The sequence below is a fragment of the Somniosus microcephalus genome, chromosome 4, assembly GCF_052327205.1.
Source record: "Somniosus microcephalus isolate GS21.2 chromosome 4, FLI_Smic_1.0, whole genome shotgun sequence".
Lineage (NCBI taxonomy): Eukaryota > Metazoa > Chordata > Chondrichthyes > Squaliformes > Somniosidae > Somniosus > Somniosus microcephalus.
This window is the reverse complement of record NC_140990.1, coordinates 200340057-200366164: the sequence shown is the minus strand read 5'-3', so window position 1 is coordinate 200366164 and position 26108 is coordinate 200340057. Positions and strand designations below refer to the sequence as shown.

At 45.3% G+C, this 26108-nt stretch overlaps 1 protein-coding gene across 5 annotated transcripts in view; it reads left to right on the top strand.

Annotated features, from left to right (window-relative positions):
- The first annotated feature begins 2777 nt into the window (after positions 1 to 2777).
- Positions 2778 to 26108, top strand: part of LOC147120129 (collagen alpha-3(VI) chain-like) — an 84613-nt gene continuing 61282 nt past the window's right edge. For 4 of the 5 annotated variants that reach the window (XM_085985692.1, XM_085985690.1, XM_085985689.1 and 1 more), the window contains exons 1-2: positions 2778 to 2885; positions 23750 to 23857. In XM_085985692.1, coding sequence (XP_085841818.1) covers positions 23779 to 23857 — 79 coding nt within the window. In that variant the 5' untranslated portion in view covers positions 2778 to 2885; positions 23750 to 23778. Of the gene's footprint in view, positions 2886 to 6612; positions 6694 to 23749; positions 23858 to 26108 lie in introns of all 5 variants that reach the window. The other variant, XM_085985688.1, reaches the window with a different exon arrangement.

Genomic DNA, 26108 nt, shown 5'->3' with positions numbered 1-26108 from the left:
TTCCATCTACCTACCAGTCTGTTCACACTGAAAACCATGGCAGTAGGCAGACAAATTTAAAAAAAACTTCTGCCCACTGGCTGCCCGAGGCCAGCTTGATTCAATTTTTGAATGGGCCCCAGATCAGAAGCTCTCTGTGGGTCAGAAGTGTTGCAGTTGCAGAGCTTTACATCTGCAGCAAGTACAACTGCAGCCAAATTGCAATGTAAGGATTGCACCGCCTGCGATCGGTAGAGTCGCTACTGCCCTCAACTGTTACATACATGACTCATGGCCCAGCTAGCATCGCTGATCAGAACATGTACCCTACGTTCTTCTGAGTAACTGCAAACCAATTATGCAACAGTCTCCTTAAGTCATCCACTGATTTCCTAATGGAAACCTCACTAACTTAAAAAATTCTGGAAGGATATTTTTCCTGGGTGGTTATTTTAGAACTGCCATTATTTCCAAGGGCAAAGGGCTGACACTCAGCAATGTTTTGGAGGCTTCCATTAACTTGGCTGTGGTTTCCTTGTGGTTGGTATTGACCATGAAGAATTCCTCAGGTTTTCTATTAAATATTCTAATACTTCATAGCAGCGAGAATTCATCAAGTGCCGACATGTTGGATTTCTCGACCTCAGGAATTAAGCAGTGCCCTGTGAAACTGAGTTGTGTCATAGAAACATAGAAGATAGGAGCAGGAGTAGGCCATTTGGCCCCTCGAGCCTGCTCCACCATTCAATGAGATCATGGCTGATCATCCAAATTCAGTACCCCGTTCCTGCTTTCTCTCCATATCCCTTGATCCCTTTAGCCTTAAGAAATATATCCAACTCCTTCTTGAATATATTTAATGAATTGGCCTCCACTGCCTTCTGTGGTAGAGAATTCCACAGGTTCACCACTCTCTGGGTGAAGAAATTCCTCCTCATCTCAGTCCTAAATGGCTTACCCCTTATCCTTAGACTATGACCCCTAGTTCTGGACTCCCCAGCCATCGGGAACATCCTTCCTGCATCTAGTCTGTCCAGGCCTGACAGAATTTTATAGGTTTCGATGAGATCCCCTCTCAATCTTCTAAACTCCAGTGAGTACAAGCCCAATTGACCCAATCTCTCCTCGTATGTCATTCCTGCCATCCCAGGTATTATCCTGGTGAATCTTCGCTGCACTCCCTCCATGGCAAGAACGTCCTTGTTCAGATAAGGCGACCAAAACTGCACTCAATACTCAAGGTGCGGTGTCACCAAGGCCCTGTACAACTGCAGCAAGACATCCTTGTTCCTATACTCAAACCCTCTTGCTACGAAGGCCAACATACCATTTGCCTTCTTAACCGCCTGCTGCACCTGCATGCTTACCTTCAGCGACTGGTGCACAAGAACTGGTGTCATCAAATAAATGTCACTTTTAACTGTTAAGAACAAAAACAAGAAATGTTGGAAATGCAGTGTGTTTGAATTGACATTTGAAAGGGTAAGGATCGTGTAATTTTTTAGATGGAACCCAACATCGGCACTCTTTGGCTCTGATAAACGGTCACACTCAAAACCTGTTTGTATTTTCTAGCTCTAATTTTTACTCTGGTGGGAATTGGGCAGGGGCTGAGGTGGACGGTAAACTGTCCTGAACTCGGCAGAGTGAGGCCCCGGTGATTTTAACTCCAGGGTTGTATCTGCATGATCCCCGGTCAGGTGCCTGCCCAAAACTGTCAAGATGTGGGTGAGACTGAAGGAACAGTCCCCGGCACTCAGGTAAGTCACAGGGAGGTGGTTTTGGGAGGGTTTCTAGATTTGGGAGGGGCTTGGGGTAAGGAGCAGGGGAGGCCTAAAAATTCCTTTTGGGGCCCGAAGGAGCATTCCTGCTCCATTTGGCGCCATAGGAAAGTAAAAAAAAATGTTTTAAAACTTACTAGTTTGGATCTCTTACTCCCATTAGGTTCACCTGTTGGGAAAGCCACAACGGCTTCCTCGCTTAGGCCACTGGTTAAAATAGCAGTCAGGCCCCAATTATGTCGATTGTATATTTAAAAAAGGACCCCATCGGTTTCCATCGGGCATCCTTCCCGCCTTATCAGAAGAGCAGGTTAAAATGAAAGACTATGAGATGGGAGCAGGATGTCAGTGGCTAAGCCTCCCGGGAGTTTTTAACTGCCTGTCTGCCTGGCTTCCATGAGGCAGGCGGGGTTAAAATCACCCCTTCAGTATTTATTAAATACCATCCTTACCTATATTTCTTTTTTCCTCTAGTTTTTGCACTGGTTACTCGCACATTGGATATTTTCTATTTAACTCGGCACAAGAGGCATGTCACTACGGACAAAATTCTACAATACAGAACAAAGGGAAAAAAACAAAGTAAAAGAGAGGGGGAGGAGAGGTTTAATCTGTTGATCGTGGAGTACTATTCAAGGGCAATTAGGGATGGGCAATAAATGCTGGCCTTGCCAGCGATGCCCACATCCCATAAAAATGAATTAAAAAAAACTATTGCCTTCCATTCAGAACAATAAAAATAATGGTACTTTTCACTTTTGGCAGATATTGGTAGAGCATTTAGTGATGCAACCATAAATTCCTAACAGGCTGCTTAACAAATAGCCCACTTCTGGATACTTTAAGACAGGCGAAGGCAGTAAGAGGTGCAAAACATCAAAACAGCCAAAAATTAATTCTGTCAGAACCTAGAAGTATTGCATGCAATCCCAAAATATCTACCAATGAGTGGATGGATTCTCATACACATCTCATTACATGCCTCTTGTGCCGAGTTAAATAGAAAAAAATTGTAAATAATATTCTTCAAATAATGAGAAGCAGCACTGACTCAACATCCTTCACCAGAAGAGATCAGCAGATGCACATCTTGTACACATTTACTTCATTAGAACTGCTTTGACGGTAAGTGCTTATTTCACAAATCTAACTAGACGGCAGGAAGTACTTTCTTGAAGAAGCAGTAAAGCTCCAATAAAGTTTATTGTTTGTCTTGTAAGATTTTATAGTTTTTTTTCCCCCAAAATCATATTGCCATTACCTGGGATCCAGTTTGAATAGGGTTCCCTGTAGGAAACATTTAGATTGAAGAATTTTGTTTGCAATGAGTATTTCATCTTTCTGGAACTGATGCAGTAAATTCAATTCCAAAATATATTGGACAGAAAGATTATATTTTTTTAAAGATTATTCACAAGGTTTCTGAATTAAAGTTTTTTTTTTGCATGATTGCTCTCTGACTGAAATAAGCATCCGTAGTATTTTGCTTTTGAATTCATTTCAAGTTCAGTTATTCCATGTCTTCTTTGGCCACACACTAGTTGCAGCTGAGAAGGCAATTGTGTGACCTGCTCCTTAGCTCCACTAATGCTGCTCGAGACTGCCATAAAAAGTATCCAAAAGCAGCCTTGAGGATAATTTTCCTTCATCTCTACGAGAAATGCGCGTTTGCGTGGGTTTCCTCCGGGTGCTCCGGTTTCCTCCCACAGTCCAAAGATGTGCGGGTTAGGATGATTGGCTATGATAAATTGACCCTTAGTGTTAGGGGGATTAAATACGTGGGGTTACGGGGATAGGGTGGGATATGTGTTGGTGTAGGGGTTACGGGGATCGGGTGGGATATGTGTCGGTGCAGGCTCGATGGGCCGAAATGGCCTCTATCTGCATTGTGGGGTTTCTGTGATTCTGTGATTTCTGTGAAATGACTAGCCTCTGCTCGGCGTCTCCTCATGACCACAGGACCGAGATAAAATGCTGAGCAAAACAACGGATCAAAGTAGCATCCCACCCTATTTTTTGCCACTGCATCACCCCACTCCAAAAAAGACTTGAGCACATAATCCAGGCTGACACTGAGGGAGCACTGCACTGTTAGAGCTGCTGTATTTCGGGTGAGACGTTAAACCGAAAGTGGGCGTAAGAGGTCCCATGGCACTATTCAAAGAAAAGCAGCGAGTTCCCCTGGTGCCCTAGCCAATATTTATCTCTCAACCAACATCACTAAAACAGATTATCTGGTTATTTATCTAATTTCTCTTTGTGGGACCTGGCTGTGTGCAAATTGGTTGCTCTGTTTCCTACTTTACAACAGTGGTTACATTCCAAAAAGTACATTATCAGCTGTAAAGTGCTTTGGGACATCTTGAAGTCATGAAAGGGGTTGTATAAATGCAAGTCTTTCTTTCACTCCAATTATATATACACACACACACACATTATATATTATATATATATATAATGACTGACATTCATAGGAACATAGGAATTGCTAGATGAAAAAAGACCACGGTCCATTTAGTTCGCCTTCTACCTTCCTGGTAGTCACATGATACAAAGATAATGGAGTTGTTGACTAATCACAGCTATCAATTTGACTACAACAGACCCAGAAAAGGCACAAGAAAAACCCCAGTGGTGGAGACCTTTGGGAACCATAGTCACCTTTTCTGTCCCAAGCATGTTACACTTACCACATATCATGTCTCAAAATACTCACATAATGTTATTTTCTGTATATTCGGTGCTTGAAGAGCAAGAGAGGGTGCTGTGAGAGAAACTGCGATGATGATGGGTTATAATTTCCACCACCATTAGATTTTCTGTAATACAAAGGGAAAGCTGGACTGTAGTGCACAACATGCATAAGAGGGCTGATTCCACAACCGGTTGCTCCCAGTGAGGACTGGCACTCCAGGAAATATTAGTTGGGAAATTGCAAGCCCAGCAGCACCTAATTTTCTACCCATTTGAATTAATGATCGAATGTCAGTGGATGCAAGTCTACAAGTTGTTGACCAGCTTCTGATCACCACCAAGTGGCTGTTGATGGGGGAGTGGAGGTTGGCTGAGGATGTGATCAGGTTCAGTTGTACTGCCATTAACAGTCAAATAGCTTGCCATGCATCCATGAAACAATACCCCAGCGTGAACGCTTGAGTATTTCCACGACCGGTGGGCGCCACGGGGACTGGAGTGCATTATCAACCCGGAAAACCAAATTTTAATTTGATTTGTTAAGTTTTAGTTGACCTTTTGTTTATTTACAGTCCAATTGGTTTTTTTTTGGGTCCAAACAAAAAGAGTACCCCAGTGTGAATCACCACCTTCAGCGAGGGACAGGCGTGTTTATCAGATTCTGTGCAACACAAGGAATTCAAGTTCCTGCAACAACTGTGAAGGAAACTGAAAATAACGCAACGTAGAAGATTTTATTAATGCTCCAAAAGGAAGTTCTTTGTTTGATATTTGAAAATAAAATTATCTGTTTAAATCATGAGACAAGCCATTTCTCTTTTTTTTGGTATCATTTTTTTTAAAGCCCGGCGGCTGACAGAAGTGTTCCTGTTTATCAGTGCCAATTTTGTGGAGAGCTGGTTTGTTTATTGGCTACTTTCCCCAGTTTATAGTCGTTGTCAGATCCTCCCGGTGATGTTTTGTAAACATGCAATTCGAACACGCTACTCACATTGTAATTACAGAAGTAACCATGAGAAATACCATAACATCTTGATCATGTTAACGAGGGCGAAACGCCTCCCGATGAGAATTTTAATGAAAAGGAGTCAGTGGGACTACAAATGGCAAAAGTCCTCATCCTTGGAAATTATATTTTGAGGGTGACTGAATTTTTAAAGTTATTAGCTTATTTCCCCTCTCCTTGGCCCTTATTGGATCTTCCTGTGTACCACATGGCTGAGACTGCATGGGTGCACCAGTACTATCTTTTCACCAATGTGACCCCAAAACAGGCCACGAGGAGGTGACTAAAGGGAGGGCTTCCTAACTCCCTCGCCATCCAGAATCAACTGGTAGTGACACCACTGAGGTTGGAAAGGCATGTGGGGGGATCATATGTACATGACTGTAGAAATGATTTGTGTGTGAAAAGAGAATCATTTACTGCTCCATTGGTGAATAATTCAGGAAACATTAACCAATCTGTACTTCTTTATGTGTCATTGATGCTGGGATAATGACTGTAATATAACTAAATCGTTCAATTAATGTGAAGAATTCTGCACATTAAAATCAAATAAAACAACAGCAGTTTGGACAAATGTCAACATATATGCTATGAAATCAAAGCCAACTTCAACTCCTTCCCTAATGCCAAGGTTTTTAAAGAGGTATCAGTACTATAATTTTAGGTGTGTGTTTTTTAAATTATATTTCTTCTTGGGATTTGAGTGATGCTGGCAAGACCGGTATTTATTGCCCATCCACTGCTTCCCAGAGAAGGTGATAGTGGACCTTCTTGAACCGCTGCAGTCCTTGTGATGATGACGCTTCCCCCAGGGGTGAGTTAACCCAACGATAATAAAGGAACCACAATATACGGTGTGTGACTTGGAAGTGATGGTATATGATGATGTTCCTTTTCAACCCTTATTACAGCACAAATATCTAGTTGCTACAGTTAGTCAGAAATACATTTTTCCCAGTTAGTTGATGGGCTGGATTTAACACCCAAAGAGGGGTGGGTTTGGGTTGGCTCAGAGGTTAAAATGATAAAATCTCAAACCTGACCCCAACCCGCCCACTTCTGGGTTTAACAGAGGCAGGATAATACGGCGAGTTGGCAATTTAAATATTATAATGAGGTTGCCAATCTCTGATTTAACCTCCTTTACAGATTTAACTGTGGCCTGGCGGGTTTCTCAGGCCTCGGGAACCCTAGCAGCTGAAGGAAGGTGAGGACAGCTTTGGGGAGAAGGTAAGTGCGTTTACAGCACTGCTTGTGAGCCAGGAGGAGCAGGAGTGCTTTCCCCCAGTTCCCCAAGCTCTCCCCCATCAGACCCTCTCCATACAAAACCTCCAGGGGCCGGGATCGGGCACCCCCCACCTCACCCCCGGGTACAGGATTGGACCTCCCCCTGGGATCGGACCCATCAGTGTTACGTCCGTGTATAATCAGACACAGACTGCGGAGAACGGTACAAACGGTGTTTACTCAACGTGGCTCAGGCTGCAACTGACCTGTACAGATTACTACTCAACGTTATATACAGGTGTGGTCACTGCCGGTACTACAGTATACACGAGCTGTAAAAAGTAGTTCCCCCCCTTAAAGGTACATACATTACAATTCCTCCCCTTTTAGATTAACAGTACCATAACACTCATTTAACAATTAAATATCAAACTAATACTTTTAACACTTTTAACATGCAACATTAGCTGAAAATAGTCTATTTATAAATTCAGTCTTTGGGGAGGCTTCCTGATCCTTTCTGGATAGCGCCTTTCCCGAGTGTCTTGCTCTTGGTGCGGAGGCGATTCTGGCCCCCTGTCGTCGGTTGGTTCATCAGCTTCCGATGCTACTGTTTCTGGGGTAGATGCTACCTGTACATTGGGTTCATCACCAGGTACGTATGGGCGAGGCATGGGGTTGACTTGTTCCTGTGACTCTAGGATCTGGTCAGCATGGCGTCTCACGATGTTCTCCCCAACGTCCACTGTGTACATTAGTGGGCCCTGCCGTGTGCATATCGTTCCTGGCTGCCATTTTTCTGTTCGGTAGTCGTGGGCCAAGACTGGTTGCCCTACATTGAAGCTCCTTGTTGGCTTCTCATGGATGTGCTGGAATTGCTTACTCTCAGAATCTCTTCGTACGTTTGGTCTGAGCAAATCCAGGCGAGATCTTAACCTTCGGTTAAAGAACATCATGGCTGGGGCCTGGTTGGTGACTGCATGTGTCGCATTCCGGTAGGCGAACAGGAAATTGTCCACCTTGTGCTGCAGCGGAATGTTGTCATTGTACATAGCCTTTATTGCCTTCTTAAAGGTTTCTACGAACCTCTCAGCCAATCCATTTGTGGCTGGATGATAAAGGGCGGATGTGTAATGCCTTACCCCATTCTTTTTCAAGAACCTCCGGAACTCTTCGGACACAAACTGTGGACCGTTGTCGGAGCAAATCTGTTCTGGCAAGCCATTCCTGGCAAAAATGGTCCATAGGACTGCAATAGTTTTCTCCGTGGTGGTGGAGGACATTTTGATGACCTCAGGCCATTTCGAGTGCGCATCCACGGCTATTAAAAACATTGAGTCCATGAATGGACCAGCAAAATCAATGTGCACCCGTTGCCATGGAGATGAGGGCCACTCACATGGGTGTAGAGGGGCCTGTGGTGGTTCATTTTGGACTTTCTGGCATCCTGAGCAGCTCTTGGTCAGGTCCTCGAGTTGCTTATCGATTCCTGGCCACCACACATAAGCCCTGGCTAGGCTTTTCATTTTTACCCCTCCCAGATGACCCTCATGAAGCTCATTGAGCACTCTATCCCTTAACTTGGGTGGAATTACCACTCGGGATCCACACATCAAGGTCCTCCGGCACACTGACAGCTGTTCTCTCCTTGTCGAGAATGCTGGCAACAGTGAGTCGCCATGTGCTGGCCATCCCTTCACCGTCAAATCATATACCCGAGACAGTGTCGGGTCATTTCGGGTTTCCTTTTCGATACAAGCGTTAGTTACCGGTAGGTATTCAACTATAGTCGAATGGAATATTGCGACAGGATCCACTGCTGGTGCTTCCTCCGCAGTAGGCAGTGGCAGGCGTGATAGCCCATCAGCATTTCCATGCTGTTTCGTGCCCTTATATTCAATCTCATAGTGGTGCGCCCCTAGAAAAAGTGACCATCTTTGTAGTCGTTGCGCAGTCATCACCGGAACGCCCTTCTCCGGAATAAAAATGGAGACAAGAGGCTGGTGATCAGTCAACAAGGTGAATTTCTGCCCATGCAGATAGTGATTGAACTTTTTCACTCCCCACACTAGGCTGAGGACCTCCCTGTCAATCTGGGCGTAGTTACGCTCGGCTGAGGTTAGTGATCATGACGCAAAGGCTAATGGCCTCTCTGAGCCGCCCGAGAATTTGTGCGAAAGCACCGCTCCAATGCCGTAGGGTGACGCATCACATGCCAACCGAATTGGTAATGTTGGGTTGTAATGGGCCAATACCTCTTTCGATGTGATTAGTGTTTTGCTCTTCTGGAAAGCTCGTCTACATTCATCACTCCACTTCCATGGCACCCCAGTTTGCAGTAGGGTGTTCAGTGGGTGTAGTATTGTAGACAAATTTGGCAAGAACTTATGGTAGTAGTTTACCAGCCCGAGGAACGACCTCAGTTGTGACACATTTTCCGGTGCTGGAGCTTTGACTACTGCCTCAATCTCCTCTGGGGACTTATGTAACCCCTCTTTATCGATAATGTGGCCACAATACGAGATCTGTTTTCTAAAAAACTCGCATTTGGGGCGGTTAGCTCGGAGCCCATATTCCTGCAATCTAGTGAGCACCTGCTCCAGGTTGGCAAGGTGATCACTGTCATTTTCGCCCGTGACCAGGATGTCGTCCAAATAACACTGGGTCCCTGGGATCCCTTGCAGGACTTGTTCCATTGCCCTCTGCCAAATAGCCGGAGCTGATGCTACCCCGAATACCAGCCAGTTGTATTGGTAGAGACCTTTATGGGTGTTGATTGTGAGGTATTTTTTTGATGCTTCTTCTACCTCCATTTGCAGATACGCCTGGGCCAGATCAATCTTAGTGAAGCGTTTCCCTCCAGATAGCGAGGTGAAAATATCTTCAATCCGCGGAAGTGGATATTGTACGGTGTGAAGGACCGGGTTCACTGTTACCTTAAAGTCCCCACAGATGCGAACCTTCCTTGGTTCCCCAGGTGTGCTGCTCAACGACTTTATCATCACAGGGACGATGGGTGTAGCCTACTCGCTCCAGTCTACCTTGGACAGTACACCTGAATGTTCCAGACTCTGCAGCTCTGCTTCGACGGCTGGGCGGATCGCATAAGGTAACGGTCTGGCCTTAAAAAATTTTGGACTTGCGTTTTCTTCAATTTTAATTGTCGCTGTCATGCCTTTTAGTGTTCCGAGTCCTTGCTGGAACACTTCTTTCACGTCAGTTAGGATCTTTGACAGTTGCCCAGGTGTGACGTCATCATCCTTTTTGTCAGCCACAGTCAGTGCCTGTATGGAATGCCAATCCAGTTGTATTTTCCGGATCCATTCACGTCCCAGTAATGGTGGTCCTCCATCTTGCAATACATACAGGTCTAGTTTTGGTGTTTCCTTACCGTTATATATAACGGTCACCCTTATTTTTCCTTTGGGGTAGACTTTTTGCCCCGTGTACGTCTTCAAAATAATTTTTGTGTCTCTCAAGGGTATGTGTGAGAATAGCCGCTCATAGTCCCGTCGGTTTATGACTGTTAGGGCTGATCCTGTGTCCAATTCCATCTTTACCTGGACTCCTGCTATCTTGAGAGTGACCCAAATGGTTCGGTGATCCTCTGTTGTGATCACATTATGTAGTTTCAGACAACTCAGTTCCCTGCTTTCGGAGTCGCTTTCACTCTTTTGTTCGTCTGAACTATTCTCCGTTATCTTATGTACCTTCTTGTACTTTCCTTTGGTCGGTTTCTTATTGCTGGTTTTCTTTCCCGACCTGCAGACTCGTGCTATGTGTCCTACTTTTCCACACTGTCTGCACACTTTGTCTTTGAACCAGCAATCATTCTGGTCGTGTGTTGTTCTGCCGCAGCGATCGCAGTTCTCTGTTCCATATGACATTTCGTTTGTGCCATATTCTTGCGGTCTCTGTTGTATCTCTGCAGCGCCCCGTGCTGCTGCTTCATATGATACCGCAATGCTGAAAGCCGTTTCTGGGTTCCTTCACTTTGAAGCCCACACACAAACTTGTCCCTTAAGGTATCTGCCAGTCCCGCTCCAAACTGGCAGTGTTTCGATAGTTTGCGCAGTTCTGTTAAATAATCAGCATTGCTTTCATCCTTATGCTGGTTCTGTTTGTGAAACTTGAATCTTTCTGCTATCAGCAGCGGTGTGGGGTTTAAATGTTCCTTTAGTATCATTACTATGTCTTCAAAACTCTTTTCCATTGGCTTCATTGGGGTTACTAGATTTCGCAATAACCCATGCGTCTGTGCACCCATTAAATTCAACAATACCGACGCTTTCTTGTCATCTGACACCTCATTTGCCTTGCAGTACACCTCTATTCATTCGACATATGTAGTCCAATCTTCGACTTCATTGTCAAATGCGGTGATACTGCCACTCTTCGGCATTTTGGGTGTGGTTTAAAATGGCGTCTCCCAATGGCTTAAAATGGCGTCTCCCGCACTTTCCTTCCTCCCCCGCTGCTGCCGGTTCTCGTGGCAATGGCGGCGCCCTGTAGGTTTCGTGCCCTTCTCCTGCGTTGCTGCCAACGCTGCTCTCGGCGGTCCTCATGGCAATGGCGGCGCCGCGCGGGTTTCTGCACGTCTCTCTCTCCCTCTCTCTGATGCTGCTCGGCCCCTGAACATCGGCTGCGCCCTGTGCGCTCTGCCCTCTCTCTCTCTCCCCCGTCGACGCTGCTCGGCCCTTTGCTGTGCTGCTCGGTCGGGCTCTAACCCGCCGCTGTCCGGGAAGGGTCTGCACGCTACCTGTTGCCAGCCCGTTTCGCTGGACCACCTCGACTGGAAAGCCAAGCCTGGCTCTCGACAGCCTCCCCCGCAATTCTCGAGTCTCTGCTGGATGACTGGGTGGTTGCCCGTGGTCGATGCCCGATTCTCTGGCCTTGACCTCCAATCCACTGATCTTCAGGAACGAATCCCCGGGAGGTGATGCAGAGTTGCAGGTAGATTCGAACCTGCCTCGTCGCCAATGTTACATCCGTGTATAATCAGACACAGACTGCGGAGAACGGTACAAACGGTGTTTACTCAACGTGGCTCAGACTGCAACTGATCTGTACAGATTACTACTCAACGTTATATACAGGTGTGGTCACTGCCGGTACTACAGTATACATGAGCTGTAAAAAGTAGTTCCCCCCCTTAAAGGTACACACATTACAATTAGGGTCATAGATCACCTGCCCCCGGGATCGGACCACCCCCCCGCCCCCAGGATCGGACCCCCTCATCCCTGGGTCTTGGATCGGACCTACCTGCTCCTGTGGCCTGCTCTGGAGTCCTCTTCACCTGACTGGAAGTCAAGCCTGTCAATCAGGCTGACTTTCGGATGGGGAACCTGTAAATGACAAAAGACGCACGTTGTGGAGTTAAAACTCCATGCTATGCAGGGAAACCTCTGGGTTTCCCATCCGAAACACCGTCCCCTCCCATCCCGTCTACATAACCCGCCCCTGTTAATATCCAGGCCAATGTCTCTGTAATATCTCCCCCAACTTTTCATGAAGGTGGTAACTCGAGCTTGGGTGTAGTTACATAGATATTGCTTGCCCTTCATTGGCCTGTGAATATGGCTGTGCAGCCCCCATTTATACGGGCACTAAACGGCCTCCAATATAGTGGACAGGAAGTGCACACTCACCAGAAGGGCGCTGCCTGCCATATTGGTACAGGACAAAAAATGGGCGTGCAGCACCCACGCCTGAAGCAGGCACTTTGCATATGCAAAGAAGGAGTCCAATGCCTGTTTGAGGCCCCCACTGCAAGATTGGTTTGCCAATCTGAAAACAAGGCCTACATGCAGCCTAACAGGCAGCCCAGCAAACAAAGTTGGTTGGTAATATTTTAAAATATACGTACGTGAATGTGGAGCATTCAAAGGAAGCAGGTTGCTGCTGTACACCGATTCCCCCCCCCACCCCGCCCACAATCATTGCTTCTCTCCCTGATGGACATCAATCCAATCCCCTCCAGATGGCTACTACTTCTCTCTCCGATGAGCACCGACCTTCCCCCGATCGCCCCCAGTCCCCCCTCCGATAGGCACCGATCCCCCACTGATCATCACTATCCCCCCGATGGGCACCAATCGCCATTGCTACCTCCCGACTCAAATGCCTTCCCTTTCCAATCGCCCCCACCCCCTCCCCACCCACCCCCCCACCTCACTTACCTGAGGGCTGTTGTGACACTGGCAGCGGTCCGATCATCCATTGCACTCCGCCGGCAAGCTGCTTGTTGCTCCCCGCAGCTCGCTGACTCCATGGAAATGAGGCACGAGGCACAATATCGGGGGACATTTCAGGCCTCACAACTCGGCTGCAGGGATCGCTCCCTGCGAGCCTGAATTTCTAGGCCAAAGTCCATCTGGTGAGCTCCATGTAAAGTGCTGTGGTTACTGGGCAGTATTCTGACTCTGTGCTCACATTTTAAATCTGCCCTCTATAACTAATCCCTCCAGGAACACTGTTTGCAGGAGCAACTTTTACCTTGTCCTGTAATTCCCTTTGGAAGCTGCTTGTTCCCCATGTAAACTTGGGTGAGTCGGACAACAATGATTCCTCAGGCAGCCTTGTGGATAACGCTGCCCACTTTGTAATCTGCCAATGGGATGTTTGGTTCATTGTTTATGTAGTGGGGCCTGAAGCCTCACCAAAGAGCTCTCTTAAAGCATAGAGTGGCTCATTTCTCATAAAAACATAGAAACATAGAAGATAGGAGCAGGAGTAGGCCATTCGGCCCTTCGAGCCTGCTCTGCCATTCAATGAGATCATGGCTGATCATCCAAATTCAGTACCCTGTCCCTGCCTTCTCCCCATATCCCTTGATCCCTTTAGCCTTAAGAAATATATCCAACTCTTTCTTGAATATATTTAATGAACTGACCTCCACCACCCTCTGTGGCAGAGAATTCCACAGGTTCACCACTCTCTGGGTGAAGAAATTCCTCCTCATTTCAGTCCTAAATGGCTTACCCCGTATCCTTAGACTATGACCCCTGGTTCTGGACTCCCCGGCCATCAGAAACATCCTTCCTGCATCTAGTCTGTCCAGGCCTGACAGAATTTTATAGGTTTCGATGAGATCCCCTCTCAATCTTCTAAACTCCAGTGAGTGTAAGCCCAATCGACACAATCTCTCCTCATACGTCATTCCTGCCATCCCAGGTATCAGCCTGGTGAATCTTCGCTGCACTCCTTCCATGGCAAGAACGTCCTTCCTCAGGTAAGGCGATTCTCATTAGTAGGTATGGCTGTCACAGCTGGGTAAGACAAGAGGACTTTATTAAGACACTGCAGTGGGATATTAAATAGTACCTGAGACTCCTCTCCACATGGAGCGGTTGAATTGACTAAAACAGGGAAAAAAATGGAAATGCGCAGCAGGTTGGCAAGTATCTGAAAGGGAAAGATCCATTGGACCCCCACCTGACAGGTGCCAACATGCCATGGCAATATTCGTAGAGTTTTCCTGGTGGTCCTGACAACATTCTTCCCTGGTCATTGCTGTTTGTGGGATGTTGTGGATGCCATGTTTACCCACATAATAACAATCATTGCGCTTCACAAGTAATTCATTGCAAGCAGATGGAATGATGTCGGACTCTAAAAAGTATAGGGCCAATTTTCTTTTCCACACACCCCCTCCCCCCACCACGTGGGTGTGTCAGGTGGAGTGTACCTGAATTGCATCCGACCTTATCTGACTCCATCCATATTTGCTTCATCAAATATTGCTTTGGGATCTTAGTCCCTATCAGATGGGGTCCCACTCAAAGCATTAACCTCTTTTCTTTGTTCAGGTACTTACTGGTGCGCTGTGCATTTCCAGTTTTTTGTCTGTTTTAGCCAATTCAAGCCTGGCTATGCAGCATGGAGAGTCTTGCAGCAACGGTAATGACCGGTGGCTGCCAAATAGCAGTGACTAGAGGTTCTCCTGCTTCTCTGTTTCCACTGCGCTTCTGAAGAAGTTACGGCAAGGGAGCAGCTCCAAGATAGAGAAAGGAGAGAGAGAGAACTTGGGGTTGCATTAGCACTTCCACTTTAGGTTGTGTTGTGGGCTATGAATCAACATCTAGCAGGATGGCCCACAAAAATGGTTCCTCGGCTTAGCACACATTTTCAAGAGAGTCCACAGCCTAGACTTTCAGAACCAGCTCTGCAATTGCCCCATAGTGAGCATCAGAAGCATTGGAACAGGAGTAGGCCATTCAGTCCCCTGAGCCTGTTCCGCCATTCAATTAGGTCATGGCTGATCTGTATCTAAAATCCATCTACCCACCTCGGTACCATAACCCTTCATACCCTTACCTAACACAAATCTATCAAACTCGGTTTTGAAATTTTTAATTGACCCTCAACCTCAGCAGCTGTTTGGGGAGAGTGTCACAGATTTCCACTACCCTTTGTGTGAAGAAGTGCTTTCTGACATCACCCCAGGATGACCTAGCTCTAATTTTAAAGTTATGCCCTCTTATTCTGGAATCCCCCACCAGATTAAATTGTTTCTTGCTATCTACCTTATGAACTCCTTTAACACCTTAAACACCATTTTAAACACTTCAATTGGATCACCCCATATTCTTCTATACTCAAGGGAATGCAAGCCGTGGCTATGCAACCTACCCTCATAATTTAACCCTTTTTGCCCAGGTATGATTCTGGTGAATCTGCACCACTCCACTCCAAGGTATTTCCTGAGGGGCAGTGCCCAGAACTGAATGCAGTACTTCAGATATATACAAATGCAAAATACTGTGGATGCTGGAAATCTGAAATATAAGAAGAAAATGTTGGAAATACTTAGCAGGTCAGGCAGCATCTGTGGAGAGAGAAACTGAGGTTAATGTTTCAAGTCGATGACCTTTCGTCAGAACTGGAATATGGTAGAGATGTGGTAGGTTTTAAGTAAGTACTGAGGCAGGGAAAGGGGAGGGGGAGTGGAGGAAAGAACAAAAGTGATAGGGTGGAAGGCAGGAGTGATTAAATTACAAAAGGGATGATGGTGCAAGGCAAAAGGGGGTGGTAATGAAACAAGGAAATAAGCAAAAGGTGGGTCTAGAGGGGCTGTAAATGGCAACAGCAGAATCATTACCAGCACCTGCTGTCGAAAAAATGGTAGCAGTGGTTATGATCTAAAATTGTTAAACTCGATGTTGAGTCCAGAAGTCTGTAAAGTGCCTAATAAAAAGATGAGCTGCTGTTCCTCGAGCTTACTCTGAGTTTCATTGGAACAGTGTAAGAAGCCGAGGACAGAGATGTCAGAGTGGGAGTGGGATGGAGAATGAAAATGGCAAGTGACCAGAAGCTCAGGGTCATGCTTGCGGATTGAATGGAAGTGTTCAGCAAAGCAATCACCCAATCTGCATTTGGTCTCCCTAATGTAGAGGAGACCGCATCATGAGCAGCGAATAAAGTATACTAAACTGAAAGAGGTACCAGTAAATCGCTGTTTCACCTGGAAGGAGTGTTTGGGGCCCTGGACGGTGGGAAGGGAGGAGATGAAAGTGTAGGCATTGCATCTCCTGCACTTGCACGGGAAGGTGCGGTGGGAAGTGATGGAAGAGTGGAACAGGTTGGCGCAGAGTGAATGGTCCCTTCAGAATGCTGAAAGAGGAGGGGAGGGGAAGATGTGTTTGGTGGTGGAGGTGGCAGAAATGGCGGAGGATGATCCTTTGAATGTAGAAACTGGTTGAGTGGAAGGTGAGGACAAGAGGAACCCAATCATGGTTCTGGGAGGGAGGGAAAGGGGTGAGGGCAGAGGTGCGGAAAATGGTACAGAGATGGTCGAGGACCCAGGCGAACACGGTGGAGGATAATCCTCGGTTGAGGAAAAAGGAAGACATATCCAAAGCACTGGTATGGAAGATGGCATCGTCAGAACAGATAAAAGATAGGAGCAGGAGTAGGCCATTCGGCCCCTCAAGACTGCTCCGCCATTTAATGAGATCAAGCTGATTATCCAAATTCAGTGCCCTGTCCCTGCTTTCTCTCCATATCCCTTGATCCGTTTAGCCTTAAGAAATATATCTAACTCCTTCTTGAATATATTTAATGAATTGGCCTCAACTGCCTTCTGTGGTAGAGAATTCCACAGGTTCACCACTCTCTGGGTGAAGATATTCCTCCTCATCTCTGTCCTAAATGGCTTACCACTTATCCTTAGACTGTGACCCCTGGTTCTGGACTCCCCCGCCATCGGGAACATCCTTCCTGCATCTAGTCTGTCTAGTCCTCTTAGAATTTTATAAGTTTCAATGAGATCCCCTCTCATTCTTCTAAGCCCAACGAATATAAGTCCAATCGACCCAATCTCTCCTCATACGTCATTCCTGCCATCCCAGATATCAGTCTGGTGAATCTTTGCTGCACTCCCTCCATGGCAAGAACATCCTTCCTCAGATAAGGCGACCAAAACTGCACACAATACTCAAGGTGTGCTCTCACCAAGGCCCTGTACAACTGCAGCAAGACATCCTTGCTCGTGTACGCGAATCCTCTCGCTATGAAGGCCAACATACCATTTGCCTTCTTAACTGTCTGCTACACCTGCATGCTTACCTTCAGAGACTGGTGCAGAAGGATACCCAGGTCTCAGTGCACTTCCCCTTCTCCCAATCTATTGCCAGTCAGATAATAATCTACCTTCCTGTTTTTGCCACCAAAGTGGATAACCTCGCATTTATCCACATTATACTGCATCTGCCATGCATCTGCCCAATCACCCAACCTGTCCAAATCGTACTGGAATTTCTCGGCATCCTCCTCACAGCACACACGCCCACCCAGCTTTGTGTCATCTACAAACTTGGAGATATTACATCTAGTTCCCTTGTCTAGATCATTTATATATATTGTGAATAGCTGGGGTCCTAGCACCGATCCCTGCGGTACCCCACTAGTCACTGCCTGCCACTCGGAAAAAGAGCCACTTATTCCAACTCTTTTCTTCCTGTCTGCCAACCAGTTCCAAGTCAGTACCTTACCCCCAATCCCATGTGCTTTAACTTTGCACGCTAATCTCTTATGCGGGACCTTATTGAAAGCCTTCTGAAAGTCCAAATACACCACATCCACTGGTTCTCCCTTATCTATTCTACCAGTTACATCCTCAAAAAATTCCAGTAGATTAGTCAAGCATGATTTACCTTTTGTAAATCCATGTTGACTTTGTCCGATCCTGTCACTGTTTTCCAAGTGCTCTGCTATTACATCTTTTATAATGGACTCTAGCATTTTCCCCACTACCAATGTCAGGCTTACCAGTCTATAATTCCCCATTTTCTCTCTACCACCTTTTTTAAATAGTGGGGTTACATTAGCTACCCTCCAATCCATGGGAACTGTGCCAGAGTCTATAGAATTTTGGAAGATGACCAGCAATGCATCTACTATTTCTAGGGCCACTTCCTTAAGTACCCTAGGATGTAGATTATCAGGCCTTGGGGATTTATCGGCCTTCAATCCCATCAATTTCCCTAACACCATTTCCCTAAAAATACTGTTTTCATTCAGTTCCTCCCTCTCATTAGACCCTATCTCTGGAAGGTTATTTGTGTCCTCCTTTGTGAAGACAGAACCAAAGTACATATTTAATTGGTCAGCCATTTCTTTGTTCCCCATTATAAATTCCCCTGATTCTGACTACAAGGGCCTACGCTTGACTTCACCAATCTTTTTCTCTTCACATATCTATAAAAGCTTTTACAGTCAGTTTTTAAGTTCTCTGCAAGCTTACACTCATACTCTATTTTCCCCCTTATAATTAATTCTTTTGTCCTCCTTTGCTGAATCCTAAACTGCTCCCAATCCTCAGGTTTGCTGCTTTTTCTGGCCAATTTATATGTCCTCTCCTTGGATCTTATGCTATCCCTAATTTCCCTTGTTAGCCACGGTTGTGCCACCATTTTTGTTTTATTTTTATGCCACTCAGGGATGAGCAAATTCTGTAGTTCATCCATGAGATCTTTGAATGTTTGCCATTGCCTATCCACCGTCAACCCTTTAAGTAATGTTCCCCAATCCATCCTAGCCAATGCGTGCCTCATACCATCGTAATTTCCTTTATTTAAATTCAGGACCCTAGTCTCTGAGTCAAATACTTCACTCTCCAGCTTAATGAAGATTTCTATCATATCATGATCGCTCCTCCCCAAGGGGCCTCGCACATCAAGATTGCTAATCAATCCTTTCTCATTACATAATACCCAGTCTAAGATGGCCTGATCTCTAGTTGGTTCCTCGACATATTGGTCCAGGAAACCATCCCGTTAACACTCTAGGAATTCCTCTTCCACAGTATTGTTACTAATTTGATTAGCCCAATCTATATGTAGATTAAAGTCACCCATGATAACTGCTGTGCCCTTATTGCATGTGTCTCTAATTTCCCATTTAATGCCATCCCCAACCTCAGCATTACTGTTTGGGGGTCTGTATACAACTCCCACTAATGTTTTCTGCCCCTTGGTATTTCTCAGCTCTACCCATACAGATTCCACATTATCAGAGCTAATATCCTTCATTACTATTGTGTTAATCTCCTCTTTAACCAGCAATGCTACTCCACCTCCATTACCTTTTTGCCTGTCCTTCCTGAATATTGAATACCCTTGGAAGTTGAATTCCCAGCCTTGGTCACCCTGGAGCCATGTCTCCGTAATCCCAATTATATTAAATCCATTTACATCTATTTGCGCAGCTAATTCACCTACCTTATTATGAATGCTCCTCGCATTAAGACACAAAGCCTTCAGGCTTGTTTTTTAACACCATTTGTCCTTTTAGAATTATTATTTACTGTGGCCCTGTTTGATTTACACCCTTGATTTCTCTGCCTTCCACTTTTGCTTTTCTCCTTCCTGTCTTTTGCTTCTATCCTTGCTTCCCTTTCCTCTGTCTCCCTGCACAGGTTCCCAACCCCCTGCCATTTTAGTTTAAATCCTCCCCAACAGCACTAGCAAACACTCACCCTAGGGCATCGGTCCTGGTCCTGCCCAGGTGCAAACCTTCCAGTTTGTACTGGTCCCACCTCCCCCAGAATTGGTTCCAATGTCCCAGGAATTTGATTCCCTCCCCCTTGCACCATTCCTTTAGCTACGTATTCATCTGAAATATCCTTCTATTTCTACTCTGACTAGCATGTGGCACTGGTAGCAATCCTGAGATTACTACCTTTGAGGTCCTTTATTAAAATTTACCTCCTAACTCCCTATATTCAGCTTTTAGGACCTCATCCCATTTTTTACCTATATCATTGGTACCTATATGCACCACGACAGCTGGCTGTTCACCCTGATGCAACAGAGACGGAGAAACTTGGAACATGGAAAAGAGTCCCTACAGAAAGCAGGGTGGGAGGAAGTGTAATCAAAGTAGCTGTGGGAGTCAGTGAGCTTATAGTAGGTATTGGTTGACAGCCTATCCCCAGAAAGTGGCTAGAGGAGTCAAGGAAGGGAAGGGAAGAGTTGGAGATGGACTATGCGAAGGCAAGGGAGAGGTGGAAATTTAAAGCAAATTTGATGAAATTTTGCAGATCGGGATGAGAGCAGGAAACGGCACCAATACAATCATCAATATACCGGAAAAAGAGGTGAGGGAGGGAACCCAAGTAGGACTGGAACAAAGAATTTTCCACATATCCCATGCAAAGGCAGGTATAGCCAGGACCCATACAGGTTCCTATAATGACACCTTTTATTTGGAGGAAGTGAGTGAAGTCAAAGGAGAAGTTGTTCAATGTAAGAACAAGTTCAGCCAGGTGGAGGAGGGTGATGGTGAATGGGGACTGGTTGGGTCTCTGTTCAAGGAAGAAGTGGAGCACCCTCAGGCCATGCTGGAGGGGGTATGGAGGTGTAGAGGGATTTGACGTCCATAATGAAAAGGAGACGGTTGGGGCCAGGAAATTGGAAACTGTTAAAGTGGCGGAGGGCTCGGAGGATTTGCGAATGTAGGTTGGAAGAGACTGGACAAGGAAAAAATAGAGTTGAGAAAGGAAGAAATAAGTTCTATGTGGCAAGAACAGGCTGAAACGATGGGACTACCAGGGCATTCCTGTTTCTTGGTCTTGGGGAAGGAGGTAAAGGCGGGCTGTGCGGGGTTGGGGAACTATGTGATTGGAGGCCATGGAGGGAAGATCTCCAGAGGAGATAAGGCCAGTGACAGTCTGAGAAACGATGGCTCAATGTTCGGCGGTGGGGTTATGGTCCAGGGGGAAGTAGGAGGAGGTGTTGGCCAGTTGGAGTTCAGCCTCCACAAAGTATAGGTCTGTTTGGCAAACAACAACAGCGCCGCCCTTGTCATCAGGTTTCATGACAATTTTAGGGTTGGACCTGGTAGAACGGAGTGCTGCAAGTTCAGAGGGAGGTAGGTTAGAGTGAAGGGAGTAGAGAAATTGAGATGGCCGATATCATGCTTGCAGTTCCCAATGAAAAGATCTAGAGAGGGTAAGAGGCCAGAGGGAGGGGTCCAGGTGGAACAAGACTTCTGAAGATGGGAGAAAGGGTAAAGACTCCTGGCTAAAGAAATGGGCGCAGAGGCGAAGGTGATGAAAGAAGAACTCAGCATCGTGCCGAGCTCAAAATTGATTAAGGTGGCGGCATAAAGGGATGAAGCTGAGGCCTTTGCTGAGGACTGATTGCTCGGGGTCAGAGAGGGGGTGGTCAGAGGGGATAGTGAAAACACAGCAAGGGATGAGATTGGAAGGAAGGATGGGATCAGAGGAAAGTGAAGGGGAAGAATGATTCGGAGGTGCAATGGTATCCAGGAGTTGTTGAAGCTTGAGATCCTTGACATCTGAAAGAAAGAAAAAATGTTTCTTGTTAAAGCGACGGATGAGGCGAAGGAAGAACTGGAACTGCGAACCAGGATAACTCTGAAAGAGAGTGGGTCAGTGCTGTTGAAGAGGGAGGTCAAGGCAATCCTTGACACCTGAAAGAAGTACTCTAGATGTTGTCTGACCAGAGCTTTATATAACTGTAACATAACCTCCACCCCTTTGTATTCTAGCCCTCTTGAGATAAAGGCTAACATTCCATTAGCCTTTTAAATTATTGTCTACAAGCTTTCAGTGATTTCTGTACATTGACCCCTAAATCTCTCTGCCGCTCCACAGTTCCTAGCTTCCCACCATTTAGAGAATACTCTGATCTATCTTTCTTGGGTCCAAAGTTAATGACCTCACACTTCCCCACATTGAACTCCATCTCACAATTTTGCCCACTCACTTAATCTATCGATGTCCCTTTGCAACTTTGATTTGTAATTATCTGCTTAATGGTCTTGTCAACAGATAGTTACTTGCTTTCGAAAATTGGTGATCGAGAATACGTTACCTCAGAGGCTAACATGAATTATTAACACTTCTTTACCGATGGTTATCTTCTAAATAACTTGAAGCCATTTAAAAATTATTTACATAGAAAATGCTGGAAATCTCAGCAAGTCAGTCAGTATCTGTGAAGAGAACGGATGTGTTAAAGTTTCAGGAGTGGACTCGAAACATTAACTCCTCTGTTCTCTACAGATGTTGACCGACTTGCGGAACATTTCCAGCATTTTCTGATTTTATATCAGATTTGCAGCATTTGGCAATTTTTTTGCTTTTTGTTCAAAATTAGCTCTTCTGTTACATTTACCCCCTTCGCAGCATAGGTTAGTTCAAAGAAAAATGTACTTTTCTGGATTTTCCATATTCCTAAGTATTATAAAGGGAGTTGCCCCTATACCTGGTGAGATGTTTCTCAATGACCTTGTTGTGATGTTTTAGAACTGCTAGTTAGAGAGAGTCTAATAGTAAACATTTTGTGTTGCAGTTCTCCTTTGAGTTCATTAAATTATACTCCAGAGGAATCATAAATGGGGAATGATGTTGATAAGTCACTGCTCCAATACACAATGCCACCAAAGAGATGCATTGGTTTCAAACTCTACAACTCTTCTGGAATTTAATATTAGTAATTAATGATAAATCACACTAGTGATAATTGTTGAATGGCATATTTTACTTAGCCCTTCACGGTTGGTGTCTTGGTCCCTGTGTAGTATTACATCACTCTTATATTTAATTCACTGTGAAGAGAAGAAAGTGGTAATTACGGAAATAGTAGGGCTAATGTCAGAATAACCAAACTGTTAAAAGCAGTAACTGCAAGTAAGATTACCACATACAGCATCATAATAAAATCATACTGACAATTGTCTATTGCTTTTTTAAAATCAACTCAAGGGCTGATATAGGCAAGAAAACTTTTTGATGAATATTATCATCATGCTACCAAATTAAATGGTGACATCCAATAGCCTGCTCCTGACATTAACATTTTTATAAGGCAAACAGTTATCATTTTTTTAAAAAGGCACCAACATTAACATTAAAGGGACATATATGAGGGGCAAGTGCTCATTTCCTACTTCCTTCTCCTGAACGGAACAGGAACGTGACAGGGATATTAATGGCTACAAAGTAGTTAGCTTGAACAAAGACAAAAGAAGCATGCATTACTGTGACAAGACCCTGCATATTGCACTACATCATGCTCATCAATAGAAAGTCTGACAATGATCAGTATTTGCATGATAATCAACAGAAATACTGCGGGGTTAGAGGGCAAAGTAATCCCCAGCTACATGCTGCAGGATTAATCATTTAGCCAACTTTTAAGCTGAGGCATTTTTAAATAAATGGAAGAGGTAATTACATAGAATCTACAGCACAGAAATAGACCATTCGGCCCAACTGGTCTATGTCAGTGTTGATACTCTGCACAAGCCTCCTCCAACTCTAATGACCTGTTCCCACCCTACCCCATATCCCTCTATTCCCTTCTCCTTCATGTATGCATCAAGCCTGCCCTTAAATGCACCAATGCTCTCTGCTTCAACTATTCTATGTGACAGCGAGTTCCACATTCTCATCACTCTCCAACCTTCTTCATTTGATCTGTCATTGACTATCTTATATTTATGTCCCGTTTATAACAAAGTAAACAAAATGGCTGCTCCTTGACAAAAATTGTAATTTTGATATTAATAATGTTCCTGTTTGTTGCAGGTCCTACAGCAAAGTACATTGTCCCAACAATGAAAATGCACCGCTCTGTGCCCCTGCTGGTCATGCTTGGTCTAGTCCTTTCACATTTTGTGACTGAAACGCAACAGGGTAAGGAGTCACTAAAATGAAAGTCATGAGCATGGGTCACTATCTGTGCTTATCAATGGTGCTGGCATGTAACAGTGGCCTGAAAAGGGGATGATGTGAAGAGCAAACATGAGAAAAGACTATGCGATATCCTTCATGTGTTTATTGCCGTCTGGTAAAAATTAACAGATTAAAGTAAAATCAGCAGAAATGTGAATGTAAAATATAGGGGTCAATAATGCAAGACTTGTACATTGGTGATGGAGGTTCTGCAGAGAAAGGCAGTCCTTTTTTCAGTTGAGTGCCACTGTGACAAAAATGTTTTTTATTGTCTGTATTCAGTTATTGATTTGAAACTCTTATTTCTAATATCAACATGTTAATCCCACACAGAAAGGCTTTTTCAGTTCACAAAGACAGATCAGCTGTCTGCTTGAGCTAAATTGGTAATTCTATGGATAGTTCCTGATGGACAATATGATGTTTAATATATATTAATTGTTCAAGCGACCCAAGCTATCGTTTTATTAAATCACAAATGAGAACAACAACTAGCATTTCTAAAGTGTCTTTAATGTAGGAAAGCATCCCAATGCATCCCACGAAGGCATGAGGAGAAATGGACAACAAGTCAAAGAAGGAGCTAGTCGAAGGGCTGGCCAAAAGCTTGGTCAAAGAGCTATGTTTCATAGGAGGAGAAGGAGGTGGAGAGGATTAGGGAGAGAATTCCAGAGCTTAGATCCTCGGCAGCTAAAGCCACGACCATCGATGGGGCGAAGTTTGGGGGTTGCAGGGCTTGAGGACGTTACAGAGATAAGGTGGGAAGGTGGGGTGAGGCCATGGAGGGGTTTAAACACAACGGTGAAAATTTTATATCTGAGGCATTGAGGAACTAGGAGCCAATGCAGTTGGGACAGGTATGATGGGCGAGCATGACTTGATAGGATCGTTAACGGGCAGTTTTGAATGAGCTAAAGAAGTTTCTGGAAGTTTCTGGAGGGTGGGCTTTGGAGATGAGCTAGATGTCCATTGGGATAATCAAGTCTGGAAGTGACAAAGGCATGAATGGGGGTTTCAGTGGCAGGTGGGCTGAAGTAAGGGCGACGGCAGGCAATGTTGCAGAGGTGGAAGTAGGCAGTCTCTGTGATGAAGTTGGATGTTAGGGTTAAACAAGATGCCGGGGAGCCGCTCATCAAGCCAGCTATTCAGCCCATGCGCTGTGAGCCTGTGTCAGCACAGCCCAGCAGATCTCGCGCAAGTGAGAATAGAGAGACTGGGGCTGGATTTAACTCTGGGGTTGATTCTCCACCAGAGATGGGTCAGGGTAGGACTTCCGCCTGCCACCCTGATTCTGACATGTCTGTAACCCATTTTCCTGGGTTGATGCTCAGTAAATATGCAGGGCGGTGGGATCCTTGCCACGCAGAGAGAGCTCGTCCACTGCAAAGCCTCAAGAAGGAAGATGTCTTAAAGGGGGCAGAAGTACTCTGAAGTTTTTTCTTTCAATTTAAAAAAGAAGCTGTTACAGAGCTGAGGACCACCAGCTGCAGGAGTGCCCAGCACAAGCCCCTCTCCCGCCAACATTGACAATAGAAGGTGTGCCGCCTTTGACACAGGCTGTACCTCTACCCATCTCCTGGTGTTCCTGGGGTCAGCAGTAGTTATAGAATCATAGAAATTTACGGCACAGAAGGAGGCTATTTGGCCCATCGTGTCTGTGCCATTTTGAGGCATCATTTAATTGCGGTGGGTTGTCAAGGGCAAGCAGCTATGTTCCCTGCTGGGGAGGGTGGGGGGAGGGGATGGGGATGGGTTGGGGATGTGGAAACATCTGGCATCAGGAATCTGGTCATGGTCTCCCTATCCCATGTTGTTTCATTTTCTCTGTCATATCCGAGCGATATAGCACAGAAAAAAAAAACAGCCATTTGTATTTAAATTGTGCTGAAGTGGATCACAAAGCCAAAGTTGATGGTCTTATTGAGGGTCTGTAACAGTTGGGAGATTGTGCGCAGTGATCGCGGACTTAGGCAAGGTGTGGCAGGTGTACTGCCAGAAGTGTATCGGGGCATAATTTCAATTCGCTGATGAGACCTTGCTGTAATCCCATACAATTTTGTTTCCTCAGGTTCATTATCAAAATGGTGCATTTTTCTGATCTCATGCTGCATGTAAAGTGGAAAGTATGGAAATCTTGGGCAGACATATAGGAGAAGCAAAGTAGGAGGGGCGATGGTAACCGTGTCATGTCTCTTCTGCTCCTGCAGGGCAC